Source organism: Papio anubis, chromosome 4 (genome assembly GCF_008728515.1).
Source record: "Papio anubis isolate 15944 chromosome 4, Panubis1.0, whole genome shotgun sequence".
NCBI classification, from domain to species: domain Eukaryota; kingdom Metazoa; phylum Chordata; class Mammalia; order Primates; family Cercopithecidae; genus Papio; species Papio anubis.
In genome coordinates this window covers 69,404,229-69,429,849 of record NC_044979.1, presented here as the reverse complement: position 1 = coordinate 69,429,849, position 25,621 = coordinate 69,404,229, and the positions used below count along the sequence as shown (strand labels likewise).

Below are 25,621 nucleotides of genomic sequence, written 5' to 3'. Positions count from 1 at the left end.
TTAACAGACCAAGACTGGTACCAGTCTATGGCCTGGGCACCCCTGTGTTAAACTACCTGTGCATCCAGAGGATAATCCAAGCTTGATACTGCTGTGTTTTTGTAAGTCCTACTGAATTTGGTATGTCAACATTTTGTTCAGAACTCTTTATCTGTAATCATTAATAAGATGGCCTGTGACTTTACTCTTTTTCAGATTGTCCTTGTCTCATTTTGTTAGAATGAGTCTGGGAGATTTCCTTCTTTTCTAATTTTCAGGAAGTACTTGATTCTTCAAAGTAGCCCTGCAAAATCATATGGGCTTGATTTTTTGTTTTTACAGTGGGAAGATTTTGAACTACTTATTTAGGGTCTTTAAACAGCATTACTATTCTGGCTTTGTAGTTATTCTTACATGAGTTTTACAGATTTTTTTTTCTTTCTTTTTTTTCCTGTAGTCTTTCTCTGTCGCCCAGGCTACAGTGCAGTGGTGCGATCTCGGCTCACTGCAGCCTCTGTCTCCCGGTTTCCAGTGATTCTCCTGCCTCAGCCTCCCATGGAAGAAAACTGGCATTATCTGTTTAATCTGAAAGTGATCCAGAAATTTTACTCTACTTACAGGCACGCGCCACCATGCCTGGCTAATTTTTGTATTTTTAGAAGAGATGGGGTTTCACCACGTTCACCAGGCTGGTCTCTAACTCCTGATCTCAGATGATCCACCTACCTCAGCCTCCCAAAGTGCTAGGATTATAGGCGTAAGCCACCACGCCCAGCCAAGTTGTATACATATTTTTCTAGGAATTTATTAATTTCGTTTAAAATTTCAAATACGTGGTATATGTTGGTTCTTAGTATTCGTGTATCTAATTTTAATCTTTTTTTTTAGCTATCTGTAGATATATATCATTTTCTACCTTTCATATTCTTTCTTTATCAGCCTCATCAGAGGTTGCTTTATTTTATTCAAAGAATCAACTCTTTTTGCCCTAGTTCACTAATGTGTGTTTTTGTAAAATCTCTTAACTTTTGGGAGCCTTGTTTTTCTATTTTACCAGCTGTTAAATTTGGTTGCATTTGTCGCTCATGTCAGATTTTCAGCCTCTCTTCTTTTGGCACAAGTGTTTAAAGCTGTTAATGTCCTTTAAAGGACTCTCTTACTGGCTTCTCACAAGTTTTGATATGCAATGTTTTTTAATCACACAGTTTGAAGTATTTTATAATTTCCATTGTATTTTATTTTAAAATCTATTATTTAAAGTTATTGCATAAATAGGTACATTTATTGCTTAAATTTCAAAACATGAAAAACTATGTTCTTGTTTTTATATTTCTTAAAACACTTTTTAGACTTTTAAACTTTCTGTGTTGTGGTCAGGCAACAAAGTTTGAGTGATACTAGTTTTTGAAATTTGTTGAGACTTGCTTTAAATTTCATGAGACTTGCTTCATTTTCTAATGGGAGGAATGTGTTCTTCAAGTTTCATGGTTCCTTATAAACTTGATGGTTCAAATCATCTACACATTTAGTAATTATTTGTCGTCTTAACCTAAAGGCTTGTTGAACTCTCCCACTATGATAGTGAGTTTGTCAAAATTTCCCTCTATTTCTGTCAGTTTTTGCTTTATGTATTCGGTGGCTTTGTTATTAGGTGTATCTAAATTTAGAATATTTTTATCTTCTTCTGAATTGAGTATTTTATCATTATGTAGTGTTCCCCTTTCTCCTTTATCATGCTTTTTTGTATTAATAAAGTTGTCAGTTTAAAATACAATTAACATTTTCATGGTATGTTTATTTCCATTCTTTCCAAGTTTCTCTGTCCTCATTTCTTGTGTGTGTATCTTTTGTAAAAGCACATAGCAGAATTTAAAATCCAGGCCGGGCGCGGTGGCTCAAGCCTGTAATCCCAGCACTTTGGGAGGCCGAGACGGGCGGATCACAAGGTCAGGAGATCGAGACAATCCTGGCTAACACGGCGAAACCCCGTCTCTACTAAAAACACAAAAAATTAGCCGGGCGAGGTGGCGGCGCCTGTGGTCCCAGCTACTCGGGAGGCTGAGGCAGGAGAATGGCGTAAACCTGGGAGGTGGAGCTTGCAGTGAGCTGAGATCCAGCCACTGCGCTCCAGCCTGGGCGACAGAGCGAGACTCCGTCTCAAAAAAAAAATAAAAAAATAAAAATAAATAAATAAATAAAATCCAACCACATCTTCCATCCTTTAATCGACAAGTTCAGACTATTTATCATGATTGTTGACTTGAGTCTTATAAATGCACTTTCTACTTGTCACTTTTGCTGTGCTTTTTTCTCTCTTCTTGCTTTCTCAATTAGTTTTTTTATTTGTCAATCTGTTTTTCTTATTCATTTTTTATTCTCCCTGGTTCAAGAGTATTGTTCTCTATTTCTGTCATTTAGAAATTGCCCAAGAAATTTTAGCATACATATTTAACAACTTTACGAAGTCTAAATTCAATATCTATATCTCAGTCTTTACTGTAGATACTTACCGGTTTTAATAAAGCCTAAATTTACTATCTACATCTCACTTTCCTCTCCTCCTTCTCTCTTTCTCTTCCTTCTTCTTTTCCTTACTCTGATTATTTATGCTGCCCCTCCACCCCCTTTTTCCCTGGAGATTTCACTTTCTTGATTACCCAATGATGATTTAAAAATTATGTTTGTCATCATTTTGCCAGATTCTGTTTGAATGTAGCAAGTAGACTCTTCAGAAAAATCAGTCACATAAAGAATATCTTTTCTCAGTGACTTGGGGGTAGACATCAAGAGTAGAATTTCTGGATCACTTTCAGATTAAACAGATAATGCCAGTTTTCTTCCATGGTGATTATATCAGCTGATAGTCTCATCAAAAGCATAAGAAGTGTTCATTTTCTCAAAAGATTGCTGAGATTATATTTTATCAAATTAATTTTTGTTAAGCTTTATTTGGGGAAGACAATATATCATTTCCTTGAAATGGCTTTGTTACTAAGTCTATCTAAATTTAAAATATTTCAGTATTTTTTGTCATGTTTACTGAATATTAAGGTCTACTTTTCTGTTAATTACCCTTATTTTTCTATTATTGATCTATATAAGTTCTATATTCAGAATACCATTCCTGTGTGTGTGTTATAATAATCAAACCCAAATATGTACTCCTATTTAGTACATTACTCTAATTCTAATATTAGAATATTCTTTAAAAATGCATTTTAATGACAACTATTACCTGTCTCCTTATATTTTTCTATATTTTACAACTTTTCAATAGGCTTTGCAATACTTGTATACAGATAAAAAAGTTTTATGAAAAATAAAGTATATCTTGCAAAAAAAGACGGACAGGAACTACATGGTTATTCAACAGAGAAATGCAGCCAATTCATTTTAGAAGGAAGCATTGAAGGGCCAACATTATCCCAAAGATGGAAGGGGTTGCTTCCTTTGGGGGTGGAGACATGTGCCCAAGGTTAAGTCACATTGGACAACAGCTTTGGTGGGTGGACAAATTCCTTGGGAGGGTGGTTTGTTCAAGTTTCAGCTAGGATGTTGGATTAGGTCACTCTGAGTCTCTGCTAATTGTGAGAGTCCGTGATTAATGGTGGACTGAAACACTTGGAAGTCTAGAGCAGAAGAATATCTGGTGTGAGATGAATTCGTGTGTGTCCCACCTAATCCGAGTAAACACGTCTTCTCCTTTTCTCAGTTCTCTTTTGTGCAGTAGGTGGTCCTGCAGATAGAAGGGGCGCAGAAAGGCATTGCCAGGGCAGAACTAAGGATTGACCACGTTAGCTTCACCGACATGATGAGAACAGAGTGGAGCTCTGAATAATAGTGGGTCCTGGGAGAAGTGAACTTTAGCGGGGACAATGACTGGGGAACTGGGCTGTTCGGTTTGGCACTCATCTCACCCCATGATTTCACCACCCCAGCTCAAGAACCTGTGAGAAGGGTGGCCTGCATGAGGGGAAATGGGGATAAGGCAGCTGGCTTTGGATTGATTTCCCTAGCCCGAGCTGATCATCGCTGCTGGGCAGAACAGATGGACTTAAACTCATATATAGTCCAAGTGATGTGTTCGGGCTGATATTGATGGACAACATACATATGTGAAATTCAAGGTACTTGCTGGGGTCTTCATCCACGAAGGGCTAAAGGAAACTTTTCCCCCAGAGTGCGTATTTAGGTAGAACAAGGATATGTTTGTTCGTGTGTATGTGTTAGTGTTAATAATAAACGGTGTTTAGCTAGAGATTAGAACCGTTCAGGGAGGTTTAAGATTTTTATAGAGTCCACAGCCTTAAGAGAATTTTTCTCTGGGTAAGAGAATACGGTGTGGAGCATAGGTGGGCGGAGGAAGGTAACTTGGGTATGTGGACTGACTACCGCCGAGATGGATCTTCTCAGCTAGGAAAAAAGAAGGAACAAAGTAAGAAGGAGAGACCGAAGAAGACCCTGACCCTTTGGGATAGCAAGAAAGTCGGAGGAAGGCAGGAGAGGCGAGAGCAGCGGCCAAGGCAGGGGCGCAGGGCACAGAGGGCCCGGAGGTCTGGAGGCTGGGAAGTTGGGCGAGCTCAGGGAGGGGCCTCGAGAGCGCGGCCACCCACGCTCTGTGCCCTCAATCAGCCTCTAGAAAAGGATCGCGGTCCCATCGGCAGGTCTGTCTCGGGAACCCCGCCCGGCCGCAGCAGAACCGGCAGCGCCACCCGCGGTTAGACAGTGCCAGCCAGAGCCTCCCAGCGCCGGACCGCAACGCGGCCGAGACGGTTCCGCTGGGCGAGCTCGGACGCCCGGTGAGCGCTCGGGGTGGGTGTCACAGGGCTGCCTCGCCCAGTTCGCCTGCCTCGGGGAGTGGGTCCGCTGAGCAGGGGCGCCCTTGGCAGGAGTCGGGACCCAGGGAGGGCAGGGGTCGGGACCCAGGGAAGGCAGGGGTCCTCCTGAGCAGGAGGCGCCCGGTCCTCCTCCCAGCGAGAGCAGCGCACCCAGGACACCGCTCCGCGACGCGCGCGTCGGACGTCGACCCGAGGTCCTCGACTCACGCGTGGGCTCCCTCTTTTGCGCCCAGGTGACCTGACCTGGTGCGGGGGACACTGGGCGAGGCGCTAACCTGAAATTGAGGGGGGAAGAAATTCCCTGGTTCTACTACCCTAGCCCCTCCGATACAACACGTGTCATAAACTGCCGGCTTTCAGCTTTGTCTGGGGAATTTGCACAATTTTCGACGATGTGAAACGACTTGAATGTACTGTTTAGATTTGTTTCGTGTGATTTCTTTCTTCAGCCCAACTTTTTTTGGGGAGGTGGCAGACGGCGGTGTACGGGGAGAAAAGGTGAGTCCTGTGTTCTGGATCTGTTCTCCCCCTATCCCTCCCCGTTGGCTGTCAGTGTTGTAAAAGGGACATTTCCAACAGCAGCCTTGAACAGTCGGTGTGTGGCAATTCAATGCCAACTTAGTCCTTAACTTCCTCTTATGTGCTTTGGGCCGATTTTACCGAACAATCAGTTGGCAAGGAAACATGCAAAGAGGCATTAGAAAGACTTTTATCGCCTTTGTTTTCGTGCCACTTCATGTATGTCTATGTTCATCTTCTCCAGCCAGCTCCTGAACAAACTGAGGGAAGCCAGGAATACACCGGACATTAGTGCGTAACAAATATTTTTCAATACATGAAAATGGAAACAGCAGTAACTTTGAAACTTAAATGGTGCTTGTGAGATCTAGTACCATTTGGGTTAATAATATCTCAATTAACAAAAACAAAATACTTCTTATGGTTACATGTAGAAAGGACTACATTTCGATCCACTTAGTTGAAATGTGTTGTGGTAGGCAGGAGTCTTGGATAGGCAGTCAGGAGTCTGAAGACTTGTGGAACCCTGTCACTGATGACTGTTCTAATCGGTAAAGGGAGAAGGTTGGAGCACAAGCTCTTATAAGGTTTCTGCCAGTTTTAAAGATCTGTGATGAAATGAACCTTTGCATTTTCATAAATGTGTTGGATTTCAATGACTCCCAAAGTCTCTTGATCAGAACGTTGGAAATCAAACTGGAACTGTAACATCCTAAAGGAAGATGTGAGAGAATCAGTGGCTTAGAAAAAACTAACAAATACCTAGTAAGCAAATTTGGCTTGATCAAAAGCAAATATATGTGTATTTATAGTTTTTTAGATCAAGTGATTGCATAACTTTTTTAAGTTAAATATATCCTCCCTCATTTTTTTTCTGTATAGAATATGTGTTTTGCTACAAGAAGATGGTTCTATCTACAGCTGGGCTGCATGATGCTGATCAATCTGGTTAATGCTGACTTTGAGTTTCAAAAAGGAGTGCTTGCCAGCATTAGCCCAGGAATCACCGAAGACATTGATCTCCAGTGCTGGAAAGCTTGCTCTTTGACATTGATAGATCTCAAGGAACTCAAGAGAGAGCACAATGTGGATGCTTTTTGGAATTTCATGTTGTTCTTGCAAAAATCTCAGCGGCCTGGACATTATAATCTCTTCTTAAACATAGCTCAGGATTTCTGGGACATGTATGTAGACTGCTTGCTTTCAAGGTCTCATGGAATGGGCAGAAGACAGGTGATGCCCCCCAAATATAATTTTCCACAGAAAATAACAGGAGGTAATTTAAATGTGTATGTAAGAGAATAGCAGTTTACTTTTCTTTAAAAGTCACTATTTAATTCTTCTGATTTTTTCAAGTTATCCAACAAAGTAGCAAATTTGCCATATTTAGTTTTTTTCCCTAAAATGTTAAAAGTAAAAATGTTTTTATGAAAAGTAAAACTGTTTTCATTTTTACTCATTTTATATTATTTACAAACCACACAAGCTCTGATATACAAACAATTCTAAATGATCTTGGAATATAATACACTTTGGTAGATAATTAAAATTATCCTTGCTTCCCCATGAATAGTTTGTAAGAAAGCCATTTAACCCCGTAATTATTCATATTACATTTGTTGAAGAAATTTTAAACATCAGACATGTATTTAGGCTTTTGAAATTCATTTTTTCAATAGGGTTGTATAAAAGCAGAAAATCTTAAGAGTCATATTGGAATGAATATTAACAATTCTTCTTTTAAATCTTACAGGACTAGATTTTACAAAATGAGAGTATTACATTAAGAGAAAACATGGAAAATACCTCAAGCAAGATGACAGCGACCTGAAAACTTGTATTTATGAGGTCAAATATTTCTTGTAGTAGTTATCCAAATTATTTCTTTAATACTGGTCATTTTTTTGTTGTAATTGCTTTATTGCTATTGAATTATTCCAACATTTTCAGGTAATTTCTCAATAATATTTTACTTAGAAGCTGTCTTTGTTTTAAAGAAAACATCAATTGAAAGGCAAATGTGATATATATTTTTAATACAATAGTCAATGGAATAAAATTGTAACCAATTTTATAAGGTATCTTATACATTAATATTGACTTTTAAACTGTGCCAAAATTAATGGCAGTATTATCCTAAAAAGTAATATTTAATGTAGTATATTGTGTGGTTTCTGAAATGTACATTTTTCATTACCAAGCCATCTTCTATATTAAAGTATTTTTCTATGCATTAAGGACTAAAATCTTTTTATGTTCTCATTTTTATTGTCTTTGTTTTGGAAAAGGAACAATAAACAAAAAGTAAGAAACTTTGTTTTAGTAAAGTACAATTTGATGGAATTTTTGTGTTAGATGAGTTGTTTATTATATTGCCAATTTATATCTCACATCTTATTTCAAAAAAGATGTGAAGCTTTAAAGACATATACAGAAGAAAAGGAAAACATGAAGTAGTGGAGGAAATTGGAACAATGGGACATGAAGACAGGGAAGTAACACAATGGAGTTATGGTTTAGATTAATACTTTTTGAATGCATGTTGTAAATGCCTATACCTTTGATAAAGGGTGCCTATAAATTTGGTTTGTTTCCCACTTCTCATAGTGAAGAGGGACACATGAACAGTTTCAAGATTCACATGCTTATAAGAAAAACCAAACCACATGTTCAATAGAGGCCCAGACTTTTCCATGACAAAGAATCAATAAAAATCTGACCCATAGGTTTTCACAGTGGCTACCACGGTTTACAGCACTGGTTTCAAGTATCCTTACAATGACAGGTTCTCTCCTATACAATCCGGTTCCAGTACACTTAAACTCAAATATAAAAAGTTTATAAAATCGACTAAAATAATACTGAACAAGTAACGAGCTGTCTGATGGTTTGACTTGATCCAAGAATAAACTGAATTAAAGGAGGGTCATTCTTTACATTATGGGCCACTTTCAAATTCTGATGACATACAGATAATTTATTAGGGGTTTTATATATAAACACTCATAAAATTACATTTTGCATGTAATTTCAGGGGGCTGCATAAACCCCAGGTTAGGAATTTTCAATATTAAAGAAGGACCTCATAGCATTCAGTAATATTATTTCATATAAACAGTTTTGCATGAGTAGCAGATAATATGAGATTGTAGGGCTAATAATTGCCTAGATTGAAAACTTCTTATCTTGCCAATTAAGGGTGGATCCCTAAGCTCAGAAAATCAACTGGTTGGAGGGTAGGGCTAATGTTCTCATAAAAATGACCAGACAGCTATCCTCCTAGAATTCATTTCCTGCAGAGGAGCTGAAGTGGTACCTAGAAGCAGTGTTTACGGTTTTCCTTAAAAAACAGTTCTCTTTTACAATCTGGGCAACTGATTGAAGATCAACAGTTCAATGCTGTAAAGCAAGACCATGTAATTTTAGTCTAAAAACTTATTCAACCAGTTGTCCTCAATCACTCATAGTTGTCATGACAATTTTATTTCAGTGATGATAAACATTTTAGCTTAAATCAATAAAATTAGTCTTCCAGTTAATGGCAAAATGGTTTTCTAGTTCTTTTAATTGAATTCACATACTACATTGGGTTAAAAATAAGAACATTTGCTAAACTGGGCAATCTGGTTTTAAAACAGTTAAGCTTTTTGATGGTGATTACATAATGTAAATTCCTCCCAGTTTTTGGCACAAATAGTGTCATCTGCATATAAAAAAACTTATTCTTTCTGTTCATTATTCATTCATTCAACAAATATTCATTAAGCTTTAGGGTACATTAGTGAACAATCCAGACGTAATCCTTGACTTACAGAGTTGACACTGAAGTGGGACAATGCAGGGGATAGACTGAAATATCTAATTCAAAAGCAATTTTATGATATCAGAATAGAAGATAAAAAAGAGGGTGGTCAAAATGAAGCTGAATGGGGACAATATGTACTTCTCTTTTGTCCTATCCAAAATCATTTGACTAGATCAGTCAAGAGATCATTTAAAAAACAAACAAACCACCAATTCTTGTAGTGGTACCATGGTAAAGACTCAGTTTCACAGCTTTGGGTTTATGCTGAGCTCATTTGGCTTAGCTCATAACCAGTTATTTTTCAGAGAGCTTAAGGCTGAGGAGAAAAAAGGTGGTAAAGGATCTAATATTGACCCCGCAAATATTTCTTCATAAGATGATACAAGAGATAATAATTATCTATGCCTAAAGTTCCTCTGCTGTTTCTATCAAATCTTTCTTTTTTCTTTTTTTTTTTTGAGATGGAGTTTCGCTCTTGCTCAGGGTGGAGTGCAATGTCGTGATCTTGGCTCACTGCAGCCTCCGCCTCCCGAGTTCAAGTGATGATCCTGCCTCAGCCTCCCGAGTAGGTGGGATTACAGGCACCTGCCACCATGCCTGGCTAATTTTTTGTATTTTTAGTAGAGATTGGTTTCACCATGTTCACCAGGCTGGTCTCGAACTCCTGACCTCAGGTGATCCACCTGCCTCTGCCTTCCAAAGTGCTGGGATTACAGGCATAAGCCACCAAGCCTGGCCAGACTCTTTTTTGAACTTTAAATAAACTTTTGTTTATTTTTTAAACTTTTATTTTAGGTTCGGGGTACACATGCAGGTTTGTTCTATAGGTAAACTCATGCCACAGGGGTTTGTTGCACAGATTATTTCATCACCCAGGTACTAAGCCTAGTACTCAGTAGTTATTTTTCCTGATCCTCTCCCTCTTCCCACTCTCCACTCTCAAGTAGGCCCCAGTGTCTGTTGTTCCCCGTTTTGTGTCCATGAGTCCTCATCATTTAGCTCCCACTTAAGTGAGAATATGAGGTATTCGGTTTTCTGTTCCTGTGTTGGTTTGGTAAGGATAATGGCCTCCACCTCCATCCATGTTCCCTCAAAATACATGATCTCATTGTTTTTATGGCTGCATAGCATTCCATGGTGTACATGGACCACATTTTCTTTATCCAGTCTGTCATCATGGGCATGTTCAAAGACAAGGTTGATTCCGTGTCTTTGCTATTGTGAACAGTGCTGCAGTGAACATTCATGTGCGTGTGTCTTTATGGTAGAATGATTTATATTCCTCTGAGCATATACTCAGTCATGGGATTGCTGGGTCGAATAGTAGTTCTGTTTTTAGCTCTTTGGGGAATTGCCCCACTGCTTTCCACAATGGTTGAACTAATTCACATTCCCAGCAACAGTGTATAAACATTCTCTTTTCTCTGCAACCTTGCCAGCATCTGTTATTTTTTCGACTTTTTAATAACAGTCATTCTGACTGGTGTGAGATGGTATCTCATTGTGGTTTGATAGCATTTCTCTAATGATTAGTGATATTGAGCTTTTTTTTCATATGCTTGTTGGCTGCATGTATGACTTCTTTTGAAAAATGTCTGTTCATGTCCTTTGCCCACTTTTTAATGTTTTCTTCTTGTAAATTTGATAAACTTTTCATTTTAAAATAGTTTTAAATTTGAAGAAAAGCTGCAAGATGGTACAGAGTTCCTATATACCTCTCACCATTTTTTTTTCTTTTTCTTTTTCTTTCTTTCTTTTTGGCAGGGTCTTGCTGTGTCAGTAATGCAATCACGGTTCACTGCAGCTTCAACCTCCTGGGCTCAATTGATCCTCCTACCTCAGCCTCCCAAATAACTGGAACTACAGGTGTGGTGTACACCACCACTCCCAGATAATTTTTGTATATTGTAGATTCATGGTTGCATTCCATTGCCCAAGCTGGTCTCCAAGTCCTGGACCCAAGTGATCTGCCTAAGTCAGCCTCCCAAGTGCTGGGATTACAGGCCTGAGCCACTGTGCTGGCCCCATGTTTATTCTTATTGTTAATATCTTACATTATGTATATCACAACTAATAAACTGAACCCAATACAATATTAACTAAACTTCCCATTTTATTCAGATTTCAGTAGTTTTCCCCTAAGCTCCTTTTTTGTTATTGTTGTTCCAGGATCCCATGTTACACTGGGTGAAAGAGTGAGTTGTCATGTCTTCTCAGGCTTCTGTGGGTTGTGACAATGTCTCAGACCATGTTTTTGATAACCTTGACAATTTTGAGTACTGGTCAGGTATATTGCAAAATGCCCCTCAATTTGGGTTTGCCTGATGTATTTGTTAGACTGGTATTATAGGCTTTTGGGATGAAGACCACAGAGGTAAATCATACTCAACACGTCATATCAAAGGCACATGTCATTGACGTGACTTGCCATTGATGGTGTTTAATCTTGGCTAAGGTAGTGTTTGCCAATTTTCTCCATTGTAAAGTTTCTTTCCACTTTCTTTCTATATTATATCCTCTGGAAAGAAGTCACTAAGCATAACCCATACTTGAGAATGGGTAGTTATCTTCTACCTTCTTGAGGAGGGAATATCTACATAAATCATTTAGAATTCTTTGTATGGAGGCTTCCCCCACTTTCTCTCTCCCTTCCTTCCTTTTTTCCTTCCTTTCATCATTTATTTATATCAGTATGGAGTTTGAACATTTGTTTATACTTTGGTTTATAATCCAACCCTACATTATTGATTTGTTCAAATCATTCCAGCTTTGGCCACTGGGAGCTCAGTAAGATGCTCCAGACTCATATATTTCTGCCCCAGCCTTAGAATTAGCCATTTCTCCAAGAAGCCCTGGCTCGTTTTACTGGAGAATGATATTAGAAACCAAAGTTGGGGTATTGGGTCTATCTACAGAATTTTGACGTGATAGTACCAGGATAGTTCCTGGATCTCAGGATCTGCTATTCTTTTTCAGAAAGCATCCCTGACATTTTCCTTGAAAGGCAACTAAATATAAGCAACAAAGAAAAATGGTTGATAATGAAACTAATGAAGTTAAGGTTGTGTTGGCAGAATGCGTGTTAAAAATGAGAGGGACTACATTGATCCTGCTCACCTGAAAAATCTTTGTTCCGTTTGGTCACAGTTTAGAGGAATATTAACAAATTGTAGCACTTCAGATGGAGCTGACCAGATTCATACATTCTAGAAATTATATTATCAGAAGAATGATGAAAGAAACTGGATATTTGACCTGAAAAGACTTAAGGTGGATAATATAGTTGTATGTGAAATATACTTTATGTTCCATGAGGCAGACTGAGGATGCCAGATGGATGAAAGTTATTCACCTAATTATTCACTGATTTTTCACCCAATGTTAAGTAAGCACTGTCTGACAATTAGTTTAACCATGCTAGATTGAGCTCCCCCATGTGGTCAAAGTCTCATTACTGAGATTGTTGAAGCTACTTTTATCTGTGCTCACTGAATTCCACACTTTTATTCTTTTGACTTTCTTTTCATTCAGTTGGTTAGTAAAAATTTCAGTTTGAAAGCTTGAAATTTTGTCTCACTTGACTAATGTAAGAAAATATACCATCCTTCTCTCAGCCAGGCAGGATCGGGTAGGCATCATGTCCCCTAGGGCTCAGGGGTGGTGTGAGAGTATAGGATGTGATAAGAGACAGAGACTTAGAGTTAGTGACATTGTGAGAAAGATTCACTCACTCATTGTGTGGTGGCTGGAATTATAATACGCAAACTTGGGTGAATCTATCTACCAAGTACAAGTGTCTGCATCAAGGAACATTACTGCTCTCCATCAACTTAAACTTATTTGTCTATTAAATAGCTGTTACATAATAATCTGCCCTGTTTTACCTTTCTTCTTGCTGATGGGCAAAACCTACATGGAAGAAGAAAGGTCCACAGACATCACAAATTATCTAGAGTCAGTCCTAATCAATCTGAGACATTTAGTTGTACTACATACAAAAATGATTCTCAAGCAAGTAGTACTATTTCCACACCTTGGTTATATTCATGTAGTAGATTTTCAAAAATCTATCATGTTATGAAGTAAATACATTTTTTTTTTTTTTTTTTTGAGATGGAGCCTCGCTCTTTCACCTAGGCTGGAGTACAGTGGCACAATCTCGGCTCGCTGCAAGCTCCACCTGCCGGGTTCACGCCATTCTCCTGCTTCAGCCTCCCGAGTAGCTGGGACTGCAGGTGCCCGCCATCACACCCGGCTAATTTTTTGTATTTTTAGTAGAGACGGGGTTTCACCGTGTTAGCCAGGATGGTCTCGATCTCCTGACCTCCTGATCTGCCCGCCTCGGCCTCCCAAAGTGCTGGGATTATAGGCATGAGCCACCACGCCCAGCTATGAAGTAAATACATTTAAACTAACATGTTGTCTGTGTTGAGCATTACTTGTATAGTATTTTGTTGGCTGAATCTTCCCTTTGAGCTCAGTACTTTGCTGCATTTGCAGAGCTCAAGGGAAAGGCTGCCAGGAGCTGAGGCCACCATCATATTATCTAATAATTTATTTCCTGAGATACTGAGTACAATAATTAATGAGATATGGTGTCTACCTTGTTCTTAGAGAGCTGATAGTCTACAAAATGGAGCGAAGGTTCGTTGTTCTTAGCCATGGACACTTTACATCAATTCTGGGTTTACTGACGTGTACCTAAGATGTATCTGGTGCTTTTTGTATGGGCATCTCATTGTTGTATGCTCCTACCCATGCTTAGGGTTTCCTGTGAAGGAAAGAAACAAATTATGCCTTCTAATATCTTCTTGAGGGTGGTAGACTAGAGGAAGGGATTTAGGAGAGAACAAAGCTCACTGATAAACTGTTGCATGTTATCTACTCCTATGGGGCACAAGAGGATGGGCATCTGGGCCAGGGTGAGAGGCCGCCAATCAGAGGTGAACTGGCAACTCATTCTAATTAGAACAATAACAACAGCTGCAACCTCTACCCCTCAATGAAGACGTTACTATCTTCACAGACAGGATAATGGAAAATCCCTAGAAGAATGTGAGTTGAGGGAAGAGGAGGAGGAGGAGGAGGAGGAGGGGGAGGAGGAAGAAAGAAGAGGGAGGAAAATGTGGGTCCATTGAGGTGATACAGCCTGCTCTTATCTAATAATGAAAGACGCTATCTATGTTTTCCCAGCGCTGTATTCAATGGCATCACGTTGGTAGCTTGAGATTGGTAATAGTGGCAGTATTTATACCGTGTGAATTGGTGAGAACATGATGTAAATCAGGGCTTTTCCCTCCTGGAGAGGCAGTAGTTATACATTTACCAGTACACTGCTGAGTGTGCCCCATGGGCCCAGAATCTACACTCAAATTCATTTATTTTCCTAAGAAACAGGTCCTTGTTTCTCTGATCCCTGGACACGAATTCAACTTTATGGCTTCCAGGCTGGAGGAGGAGTGTGAAGGGAATGAAGGCAGGAGAAGGAGACTTCATAACGGCATCCAGGGACACAGATTTGCTCTATGTCTAGCATAAAGGCATTTATCTCCTATTCTTTGACAATATACCTCTACTACCAAATGAGGGAAAACACTTCCCCCATTACACCTTTCTCTTCCCCATCAAAGAAGAGAAGCAGCATTAGAGTTTGCTTTGCATATTTATACATTAAGAGTAAAACCAGCTATATTTTTCTTTTTTTACCATTTAGCTCATGACTAACATTAGCTTTTATAGCAGAGAAAACATAATTTTATTTTGACCAACATATTTGTTGCAGAGTTATTGTTTATCTTGCTGTCCAATATTCATATATACGTGCTTCTGGTATAGTACCCTGATTCCCCACTCTATCCATATGTTTTGGATGGAGTTGCCCTGCTTCTGGCTCCAGGAATAGGCAGTACTCAGCCATGGCCAAAGTCATGGTGAATGGCTCAGAAGTAGGCATGTGGGCAATCGGGGTCCTGAGATGCATAGGCATTTGCAGAAACCACGGAGACACAGGCATGAACCTAAGAGAATATAAGCCAGGAGCTGCTAGGGAAGGAGAAGATCCTACTCATATAGTTTTAGTCCTTAGATTCAGCAATGCCTGTAGTTTAAATTCCTCCTAGGTTTGATAGATACAGAGCCTGTAAGAAATTTTTTTTCTGGCTTAAACTAGTTAGAATAGTTCACATGCAACCAACAGAGTCCTAACTGATGTTTTACAATTTCACTTAATAAAATTGGTAGCCTTTCCAAAGAAACTGATGACAACTCTTCTGATATTACATGTTGATGTTTTCCATAAAAATAAATTATATGTCCTTTTATTTTTATAGTATTTTACTAAAATATTTATACTCAAATACTTATTCTAAAATATTGGCTTTACATATGTATAAAGATATATTCAACTAAAAAATTACGAGCTGATTTTATTTCAAAAAGTCTCTAGAATATATTACGTAGGAATACTCTTTTTTGGTGCATCCACAATTTCAACTGCTTTCACCCTCTGCAAGGCTCCTCCTCGAATGGGCAGTTTTTTAAGAGCAATATCCGTATCAGCCAGAGGTCCTCCTACTAATCGGGCAGGAGTGCTTTCCACTGTTACTACCCCACCGGAGGGCACCTAAAAAAGGTAAAAGGTAAATGTCAAAAGTCCGTTTACACAATTTTCAACAAGAGAAAAATTCATCCTTCAACTTACCTTTGAAAAGACACAAATGTACATATGAGTAACGAGGAGGTAGTTATGGTATAATAGAAACATAAGGGCATCGGAGCCAGGAAAAGTAGGTTTGAATTCTATTTCTATCGCTTATCAGCTTTGTAACTGGGGGCAAATTAAGTCTAGCAGAGGATACCAGGAACACTTGGGATCTATTTGCCAGGAAAATGAAGCACTGTGTCTTTTCTGTCAAAGAGAGATAAGGACAGTTATAAGCTGACTAGTGTTTATAGCAGTTTCTTAGAAAGCCTGGAGGACTGGGCCTACTCTAAACCAGAACTGGGCAAGAGTGGATATACCTTGGAGATAAACATGTCTTAATGATGTGAAATTTGAACAGCAAAAAGAAAAAATGTGAGATGAAAATCCCATATAAATAAAATTTTGGGAACCTAAGTTTTTTTTTTATTAGATTTTTTAACTTTTTAATTTTTAAATTTTAATTTTTTTTCTTTTTTGAACAGTTTTATTGAGATATAATTAAATACCATATAATCCACCCATTTAAAGTGTAAAATTTAGAGTGATAACTCTAAATTTTTAGAGTGGTTTTCAGTACATTTGCACAGTTGTACAAACACCCTAAATTTAATGTCTATTAAGAAAATGTTATGGAGAAAAAGAATCTTACCGTTGTGTTAAGGCCTTTAATATCTGTTCCGTGAAATACTGCATTTTGTGGTCGTTTATGGTATCTGGAGGCTTCTATAGCTTTTTCTTGAAGCCTTTTTGCTTTCTGAGGATTTTTTAATTAGAAAGAAAACATTAATTGCTATTAAATCAGTAATGATGGTACTTACAATGAAAAATATATTTAATTGTGTCTAGCTTATGCTTTGGCTGTTTATTAGATAGCGCTGAAATCTACATTTACTCATTTAGACTAAAAAGACAGTTATTAGTAAGTTAGATACTTTGCACATTGAAGAAGACTCCTGTCACCTAAAAGTCTTCCAGAGATTTCCGGAAGTATTGGTCATACATGACCAAGGAGTCAAGCAGGTCCTAAAGAAATCAGGTTCAATTTTTAGCACATAATTTAATAAGCTATTAAATTTATATCAGGTGATGCATGTTGCAAAATATGTTGCATAAATTACCAACTAATTAAGTATACTTACATATTAAGCATTCAGAATAATAGAAATTATGTAATTCATTGCAGTTATATTTAAGCTATTTGAAGTTATTTTCAAGTTATTTGCAACATTAAACAAGTGAAATGTGAAGTAATAAACCATCTGCAGGAAAGGAGCTGATTTTCATTAACTAGTGCTAAAAATACAGGCAGTCATGAAGATATTTTATAAGTAGAGTTGAGAAGAACTATCAGTGAAAAGGGAGGTAACTTGGTACCTTGAGTGAGCTTGTTCTTAACTTTGGTTTTGCTATCTTAATATGGTTCCACTGTCTTTGTGGACTAACATTTAGCAATTTTATATCTACAGGAAGAATTGGAACATTAGGTAAAGTGTATCCAAAGTATCAGAAATGAAGGAGAGATTTTTTTAAAAGTGTATCCAATATATTAATGGAAATAGGTTGGGGAAAGTAATGAAATTCTGGAAATCCATGGTGTTTCTCACATATTTCAAGTGAATGATTAGCACTATACATTTTTTTAGATGAGTTTCTAGCTTACAGTTGAAGTAGCTTACCACATTTTTCTACAAAGGCATATTTATCCCCAGTTCACATTTAAGTTTTAACATAATGCTTCTTTTGGTGATCACAGAGGGGAAAGCTCTATGGGGGAGAGAGCAATACAAGATAGCTGCTCTTTGTGTCCTTTACTTTGCCTCTCACAGAAAAGAAATCAATGAATAAGCAAGTTCAGAATGGAAAGCAGAACACATTTTTTCCTGCTCATTCCTGGCTATCATCTTCTTCTTTATGTAGGTCAAGAACATCAGCCTTGCTTCTCCCTGATACACCAAATGAAACTCAAAGCAGCACCTTCTGTAACTGTGAAATGCAGTCTCAGTTATCACTCTAAATTGCCTATGAGCATCTAATAGTATTGGTAGTATATGGAAAGGTCACTAGGAAAAAATGAATGAATATTTGTTCCTGAAAAAGTCTGTCTGTTAAGAGTTGGCTATTTGTTGTGGATACTGTAATATATTAAAAATCCTACCTTTAACGTTTTCGCATTTGATGTTCTAGCCAAGAAATTTTCCCATGATTTATTAGCCAGCTCTCTTTGCTTGTGTGTGGCCTGTATCTGAAATGAGAAAGATCAGTTTCTTTTTTTTTTTTTTCTTGAGACAGAATCTCACTCTGTCACCCAGGCTGGAGTGCAGTGGCATGTCTCAAGTATCTCTCTGCCTTTTAAAAATTTAAGACTGTAGAAATAAAATTATAATGCAAAAAAACAGCACTGAATATAGTACCTGAATCTCAAACTTCATAGTTTCTTTTAAAACTGCACAGAGACACTGATAATGACTCTAACAGAAAATCACAAAATAACTCAAGGCTGAAACACAAGTAAGAAAAATATATGCTATGGATAACTTCATCTGGGTTTATACATTGAAATTAATATCTTGTGCCTTCATGGTATCTGTGGCTTACTTTTTTATTGATATATAATAGTTGTACATATCTATGGCATACATGCAATATTTTGATATGTGCATACAATGTGTAATGATCAGGGTGATTGGGATATCCATCCCCTCAAACGCTTATCATTTCTTTGTGTTAGAAGCATTCCAAGTCTTCTGGGCATTTTGAAACATACAATAAATTATTGTTACTATAGTTGCCCTACTGTGCTATTGAACAACAGAACTTATTCTATCTAACTGTATTTTTTTACCCATTAACCAACCTATCTTCGTTCTCCCTCCTCACTACCTATGTAGCTTACTTTTGCATATACTTTTTGTTCATTTTGCACATCTTGGCGTGCTTGGCTTTCAATTATCTCACTTTGCAGAGAAGCAACCATCTTTCCAACATTTTCTGATGCTGTTGTAATAGCTTCCAAAGCTTTTTTATCTATAGTGACTGGTCTTAATTTTTCTAATTTTATTTCTTCATATATTTCATTCCATATTTCTCCAATCTGTTACAACAAAGTTTAACAAAGTTAAATTAATTAAAAATAAATGATGCAATTGTACAATTACATAATCTTTTAAATGGTTAGTTACTCCTGTTAACACTTAAACTTATCCTAAATTACTTCTTGGGAATAAGTGCATTGGGAATGATTGAGGGTACCAGCTACATTTGAGTACTCAGTAGGAATTTACCAAATGTTTTTCAATGGAGCCTTATTCATGGATAAGGCTCTCCTATGCCTAGTTCACTGCCATCATCACCATCATTACTGCCTTCTAGTTTATAGTTACCTTGATTTCACAGCTGCAGAAACTGCTGATTTATTCTCATCTTTTTGAACTACTGTTACTTTCCTCCCTAAAGCTATGTATTGAAGGCTAGGTCAAGATGAACTTGTAGGAGAATGAACATGGGGATTACTAGGACCCTAGAACCCAGCCACCCTGAGAAAAGGGGCCCTGCCCCTCACCTTCTAGCTAAGGAAAATTATAATGGAATCTCAAGCTTTTAACTCCATGGTTCCATCATGCCAGTGGCCCCATTTCATATTCTAGGCTGTCTAGAAATTAATGTTCTTGAGTGTATTTAGAATTAGAGAAAAAAGAGCAGAGTTGTGCAGCAGAAGTGTGCTGGACCCATAAAATTAAAGAAAAAAAATATCTATGATAAGGAAAAAATTCATCTTTGGGCTGAGTGGAGTGGATAGATCACTAGAGCCTAGGAGTTTGAGGGCAGCCTGAGCAACACAGTGAGACCTTGTTTCTATCCAAAGCTGGGTATGGTGGTACACACTTGTAGTCCCAGCTACGTGGGAGGATGAGGCTGGAGGATCACTTGAGCCTGGGAGGTTGAGGCTGCAGTGAGTTGTGATCATGCAACTGCACTTTAGGCTAGGTGACAGGGTGAGACTCTGCCTCAAAAAAAAAAAAAAAAAGGAAGAAAGAAAAGATGATAGATGTTTACTCATTTACAACATTCAAATACACAGCACTAATATTAGTAGGAGAATGTTAAAAAGACTTTCTTGAGACTTCAAAAGTAGTTACTGACAAAATTATAACTAGTAAGGTAAGCAACCTACTATCTTTTAATCAAGATTGGATCATAATATAATGATAAAATAATACTTTAATAAGTATTAATAATTTGTTTTAATAAGTAATTACTTATTTAATTCCAACTCCAAAGAGAAGAAACTGTATGGCCAGGCTGGTCCCAAACCCCTGACCTCGTGTGATCTACCTACCTCAGCCTCCCAAGGTGCTGGGATTACAAGCATGAGAATACAAAAATTTAAAAATACAAAAATTAGCCGGGCGTGGTGGCAGGTGCCTGTAATTCCAGCTACTTGGGAGGCTGAGGCAGAAGAATCACTTGAACCTGGGAGGCAGAGGTTGCAGTGAGCCAAGATTATGCCATTGTACTCCAGCCTGGTGACAAGAGCAAAATCTCCATCTCAAAAAAAAAAAAAAAAATATATATATATATATATATATTTTGGCAGGCTTCTGAATAGTTTTATATCAGTTTTTTTTGTTGTTGTTTTTGAGACGGAGTCTCGCTTTGTCGCCCAGGCTGGAGTGCAGTGGTGTGATCTCGGCTCACTGCAAGCTCTGCCTCCCAGGTTCACACCATTCTCCTGCCTCAGCCTCCCAATAACTCAAGGCCTCTAGGCACCCTCCCACCATGCCTGGCTAGCCCTGATACAATGGGCACACAAGGTTTGCCGTGTTAGCCAGGATGGTCTCGATCTCCTGACCTCATGATCCGCCTGCCTCGGCCTCCCAAAGTGCTGGGATTATAGGCGTGAGCCACCGCGCCCGGCTTATATCAGTTTTGTACATCTTCTTTCACAAACTAAGTTAGATGAGATCTTATCCCACGAAAAACACCCAATCATGGGATGGGTGTATGCTGTATTTCTTCAACAGCATCAGATGCAAAATGAAAAATAAAAACTATACAGTATGTAGATGATTGCTTACAACCATGAATAGATCTTTTATTTTCCAGTTAGTTTTTTGATATCTAGATTTTAATAATCAGGTTATTAAAAAGATACTTACTTTAAAATCAAGATATCTATGTATGATACAGAGGGTGACAAAATCTTCAGCAGAGAGGCCAGGTAAATTTTCAAAATCTAAAATAAAGTTTATAAAGACAGAATTACTTTAGCAGAGCAAGTGATTAAAAGAATCTATCTATCTATCTATCTATCTATCTATCTATCTATCTATCTATCTATCTATCTTATCTATCTTAAAACAAATGCAAAGTTATGCTTATGATTTCACCTTGCTTTATGATAAAGTTAATTCTGTGAGTAGCTTGTGTGTAGGCTTCCTTCTATAATAAATTTCTGCCAGGTCATCCAATATATAGGAATAGTTTCTATGTTGTAGTCAGACAATAATATCTTACTTCAGAAGCTGAAAAGTGTTTGATAACTTTTTCCTTAATAGAAAGCAAAGACTTAAAAAAAAAACTCAAGTGACTCAGAATGTTAGTATTTTAAGCTTAATCATCTAAACTAACTATCCTTAATCCTATCTGCACATTGGAATTGCCTGGGGAGCTTTAAAAAATACTGTTGCCTGGATCCCACACACAGAGATTCTGATTTAATTGGTGAGGGGTGTAGTTTGGGAATTGGGGTAACAATGGAAAACGCATTTCTCTGTGTAAAGAGACTTTTGCTCATTATATTTGAAAAACTGACTCCAAAGTAAAATCAGTGTGTATACTTAGCAAAACAGATAGACTCTTGCAAATCTGAAGAGAACTTCTTACCTAGTTTGCCCAATATAGCATAAATTTTTGCTCTAATATTCTCAGAAACATCCATAACCGCAATAGATGGGCAGTTAGCAGGCAGTGGGATGATTTTGTGCTCTTCTTGAAAGCTAGTAAATAGAGGTTTTTTTGTATCTAACCATTGGATAGCATGAAAATAGAAAAGGGACAGATCAAAACCATAGTAAACAAATACTTAATTTTGAGATTTTACTCTAGATAACATAAAATACATAAAAATATTGTAGCAAAAAAAAATAGTGCCTATTACATGGTTACACTTTTGAAATAATAATTTAGCAGCTATTTCTTCCCCACTCTGTGGCAAAACTTAGAGCTTTCATTTTTATTGCTTATGTAAAATATTAAAATTTTAAAAAATTACCTTTTAAAAGTAAAACTTCTATGTAACTAATTTTAAAAATTTTGAAATCCAGAACTTGAGTAATGTCAGTTTAACAGTGATGTAACCTTCTTTACTTTTGGTTTCTATATATTATGCTATAAATATAAAAACTATTTTATGATGCTATAGGCTAAAATTCAGAAACAATAAAAATGGATTGAAGGAAGATACAAGTCATCAGAAGGTGAAGTATTTTCATTTAAAAACAAACAATACTTAAAGAAACATATCTAAAAATAATAAGAGCCATCTATGACAAACCCACAGCCAACATTATATGGAATGGAGAAAAGCTGGAAGCATTCCCTTCGTAAACTGGCAGAAGACAGGCATGCGCTCTTTCACCACATAGTATTAGAAATCTTGGCCAGAGCAATCAAGCAAGAGAAAGAAAAAAAAAGGCATCCAAACAGGAAGAGAGGAAGTCAAACTGTCCCTGTTTGCAGATGACATGAGTCTGTATCTAGAAAACTCCATAGTCTCAGCCCAAAAGCTCCTTTAGCGGATAAACAACTTTAGCAAAGTTTTGGGATATGAAATCAATATACAAAAGTCACTAGCATTCCTACACACCAACAACAGCCAAGCCAACAACCAAGTCAGAAACACAATCCCATTTACAATTGCCATAAAAATAATAAAATACCTAGGAATACAGTTAACCAGGCAGCCAAAAGATCCCTACCATGAGAATTACAAAATACTGCTTAAAGAAATCAGAGATGACACAAATGGAAAGACATCCCATGCTCAAGGATAGGAAGAATCAGTATCATTAAAATGGTTATACTGCCCAAAGCAATTTACAGATTCAATACTATTTCTATAAAACTATCAACAACAATCTTCACATAACTAGAGAAAACTTTTTTTTTTTTTTTTGAGACGGTGTCTCGCTCTGTCGCCCAGGCTGGAGTGCAGTGGCTGGATCTCAGCTCACTGCAAGCTCCGCCTCCCGGGTTTACGCCATTCTCCTGCCTCAGCCTCCCGAGTAGCTGGGACTACAGGCGCCCGCCACCTCGCTCGGCTAGTTTTTTGTATTTTTTAGTTGAGACGGGGTTTCACTGGGTTAGCCAGGGTGGTCTCGATCTCCTGACCTTGTGATCTGCCCGTCTCGGCCTCCCAAAGTGCTGGAATTACAGGCTTGAGCCACCGTGCCCGGCAACTAGAGAAAACTATTAAAAAAATCCTATGGAACCAGAAAGAGCCCCAATAGCCAAGGAAATTCTAAACAAAAAGAGCAACACTAGAGGCATCATATTACCTACGTTCAAACTAAACTACAAGACTACAGTAACCAAAACAGCATAGTACTGGTACAAAAACAGACACAGTTCAATGGAACAGAAGAGAGAGCCCAGAAACAAGGCTACACACCTACAACTATTTGATCTTCAACAAAGCTGACAGAAACAAGCAATGGGGAAAGAACTCCCTATTTAATAAATGGTGATGGGATAACTGGCCAGGCATATGCAGAAAATTGAAACTGGACCTCTTCCTTATGCCATATACAAAAATCAAATCAAGTTGGATTAAAGACTTAAATGTAAAACCCAAAACTATAAGGACCCTGGAAGACAACCTAGTCAATACCAACCTGGACTTAGGAATGGGCAAAGATTTCATGACAAAGATGCCAAAAGGAATTGGAACACAAGCAAAAATTGACAAATGGGATCTAATTAAACTTAAGAACTTCTGCACAGTAAAAGAAACTATCAACAGGATGAAAAACCATCCAGTAGAATGGGAGAAAATTTTTGCAAACTATGCATCTGACAAAGGTCTAATATCCAGCATCTATAAGAAACTTAAACAAATTTATAAGAAAAAACACAACTCCATTAAAAAGTGGGCAAAGGACATGAACAGACACTTTTCAAAAGAAGTCATACATGCAGCCAACAAGCATATGAAAAAAGCTCAATATCACTGATTATTAGAAAAATGCAAATTGAAATCACAATGAAATAGCATCTCACATCAGTCAGAATGGCTGTTATTAAAAAGTCAAAAAAATAACATGCTGGCAAGGTTGTGGAGAACACAGGATGCTTATACACTGTTGCTGGGAGTGTAAATTAATTCAACCATTGTGGAAAGCAGTGGGGCAATTCCCCAAAGAGCTAAAAACAGAACTACTATTCGACCCAGCAATCCCACTGAGTATGCCTGCAGGAATATGCAACCATTCACCATAAAGACATTAATTTGACATGACTGTCTTTCACTGCAGCACTGTTCACAATAGCAAAGACACGAATCAACTCTACCCTTGAACACGCCCATGATGACAGACTGGATAAAGAGAAAAGGGTCCATGTACACCATGGAATGCTATGCTGCCATAAAAACAATGAGATCATGTATTTTGAGGGAACATGGATGGAGGTGGAGGCCATTATCCTTAGCAAACTAACACAGGAACAGAAAACCAAACACCGCATGTCCTCACTTATAAGTGGGATCTAAATGATGAGAATTCATACACACATAGAGGAGAGCAACACACACTGAGGCCTATTAGAGGGTGGAGAGTGGGAGGAGGGAGAGGGTCAGAAAAAAATAACTATTGGGTACTAGGCTTAGTACCTGGGTGACAAAATAATCTGTACCACAAACTCCTGTGACATGAGTTTACCCATATAACAAACCTGCATGTGTACCCCTGAACCTAAAATAAAATAAATAAAAATGTGAACCATTTAGATGAAACCATAAGAACCTTAAAAGGCTTAGAAAATGTAGGCGGGGTCCGGGCGTGGTGGCTCACGCCTGTAATCCTAGCACTTTGGGAGGCCGAGACGGGCGGATCACGAGGTCAGGAGATCAAGACCATCCTGGCTAACCCGGTGAAACCCCGTCTCTACTGAAAAATACAAAAAACTAGCCAGACGAGGTGGCGGGCACCTGTAGTCTCAGCTACTCGGGAGGCTGAGGCAGGAGAATGGTGTAGACCCGGGAGGCGGAGCTTGCAGTGAGCTGAGATCCAGCCACTGCACTCCAGCCTGGGCAACAGAGCGAGACTCCGTCTCAAAAAAAAAAAAAAAAAAAAAGAAAGAAAAGAAAATGTAGGCGGGGTGCAGTGTCTCACATCTGTAATCCCAGCACTTTGGCAAGTGGTGGCGAGCAGATCCCCTGAGGTCAGGAGTTCGAGACCAGCCTAGCCAACATGGTGAAACCCTGTCTCTAATAAAAAAATACAAAAATTAGCTGGGTATGGTGGCACGTGCCTGTAGATCCAGCTACTTGGGAGGCTGAGGCAGAAGAATCATTTGAACCAGGGAGGCAGAAGTGGCAGTGAGCTGAGATCATGCCACTGCACTCCAGCCTGGGCAACAGAGCAAGACTCTGTCTCAAAAAAAAAAAAAAAAAAAAGAAAGAAAAAAAGAAAATGTAAAATATTGAAAGGTGTGGTGGCTCATGCCTATAATCCCAACACTTTCGGAGGCTGAGGTGAGTGGATTGCTTGAGCCCAGGAG

The 25,621-nt window shown here is 38.2% G+C and overlaps 2 protein-coding genes across 6 annotated transcripts in view; one reads left to right on the top strand and one right to left on the bottom strand.

Moving 5' to 3' along the window:
- Nucleotides 1–3,265: 3,265 nt before the first annotated feature.
- Nucleotides 3,266–7,872, top strand: LOC116274506 (protein FAM237B). Of its 2 annotated transcripts, none has more exons than XM_031665288.1 (4): nucleotides 3,266–5,315; nucleotides 6,219–6,612; nucleotides 7,090–7,184; nucleotides 7,745–7,872. In XM_031665288.1, the coding sequence occupies exons 1-3, from the start codon at nucleotides 5,226–5,228 to the stop codon at nucleotides 7,107–7,109; spliced, it is 504 nt and encodes a 167-aa protein (XP_031521148.1). In that variant the 5' UTR covers nucleotides 3,266–5,225; the 3' UTR covers nucleotides 7,110–7,184; nucleotides 7,745–7,872. The 2 variants fall into 2 exon arrangements, 1 of the variants encoding a protein (XP_031521148.1); XR_004183199.1 differs by lacking the exon at nucleotides 3,266–5,315 and adding an exon at nucleotides 5,555–5,627.
- Nucleotides 7,873–15,405: 7,533 nt separating this feature from the next.
- Nucleotides 15,406–25,621, bottom strand: part of CFAP69 (cilia and flagella associated protein 69) — a 64,982-nt gene continuing 54,766 nt past the window's right edge. Inside the window, exons 18-23 of one of the 4 annotated variants that reach the window (XM_003896353.3) lie at nucleotides 21,728–21,865; nucleotides 21,001–21,077; nucleotides 18,738–18,935; nucleotides 18,000–18,086; nucleotides 16,494–16,598; nucleotides 15,406–15,763 (exon numbers count right to left, since the gene is read on the bottom strand). In XM_003896353.3, the coding sequence (XP_003896402.2) occupies nucleotides 15,593–15,763; nucleotides 16,494–16,598; nucleotides 18,000–18,086; nucleotides 18,738–18,935; nucleotides 21,001–21,077; nucleotides 21,728–21,865 (776 nt within the window). In that variant the 3' untranslated portion in view covers nucleotides 15,406–15,592. The remainder of the gene's footprint in view (nucleotides 15,764–16,493; nucleotides 16,599–17,999; nucleotides 18,087–18,737; nucleotides 18,936–21,000; nucleotides 21,078–21,727; nucleotides 21,866–25,621) is intronic. The other 3 variants (XM_003896354.4, XM_009203490.3, XM_009203489.3) reach the window with 3 other exon arrangements.

Excerpts from the sequence above, each read along its gene's own strand:
- LOC116274506 (XM_031665288.1), top strand. The coding sequence starts at position 5,226 with ATGTACTGTTTAGATTTGTTTCGTGTGATTTCTTTCTTCAGCCCAACT. Across the intron at positions 5,316-6,218 it reads GCGGTGTACGGGGAGAAAAG|AATATGTGTTTTGCTACAAG; the intron begins GTGAGTCCTGTG and ends TTTTCTGTATAG. Across the intron at positions 6,613-7,089 it reads TCCACAGAAAATAACAGGAG|GACTAGATTTTACAAAATGA; the intron begins GTAATTTAAATG and ends TAAATCTTACAG.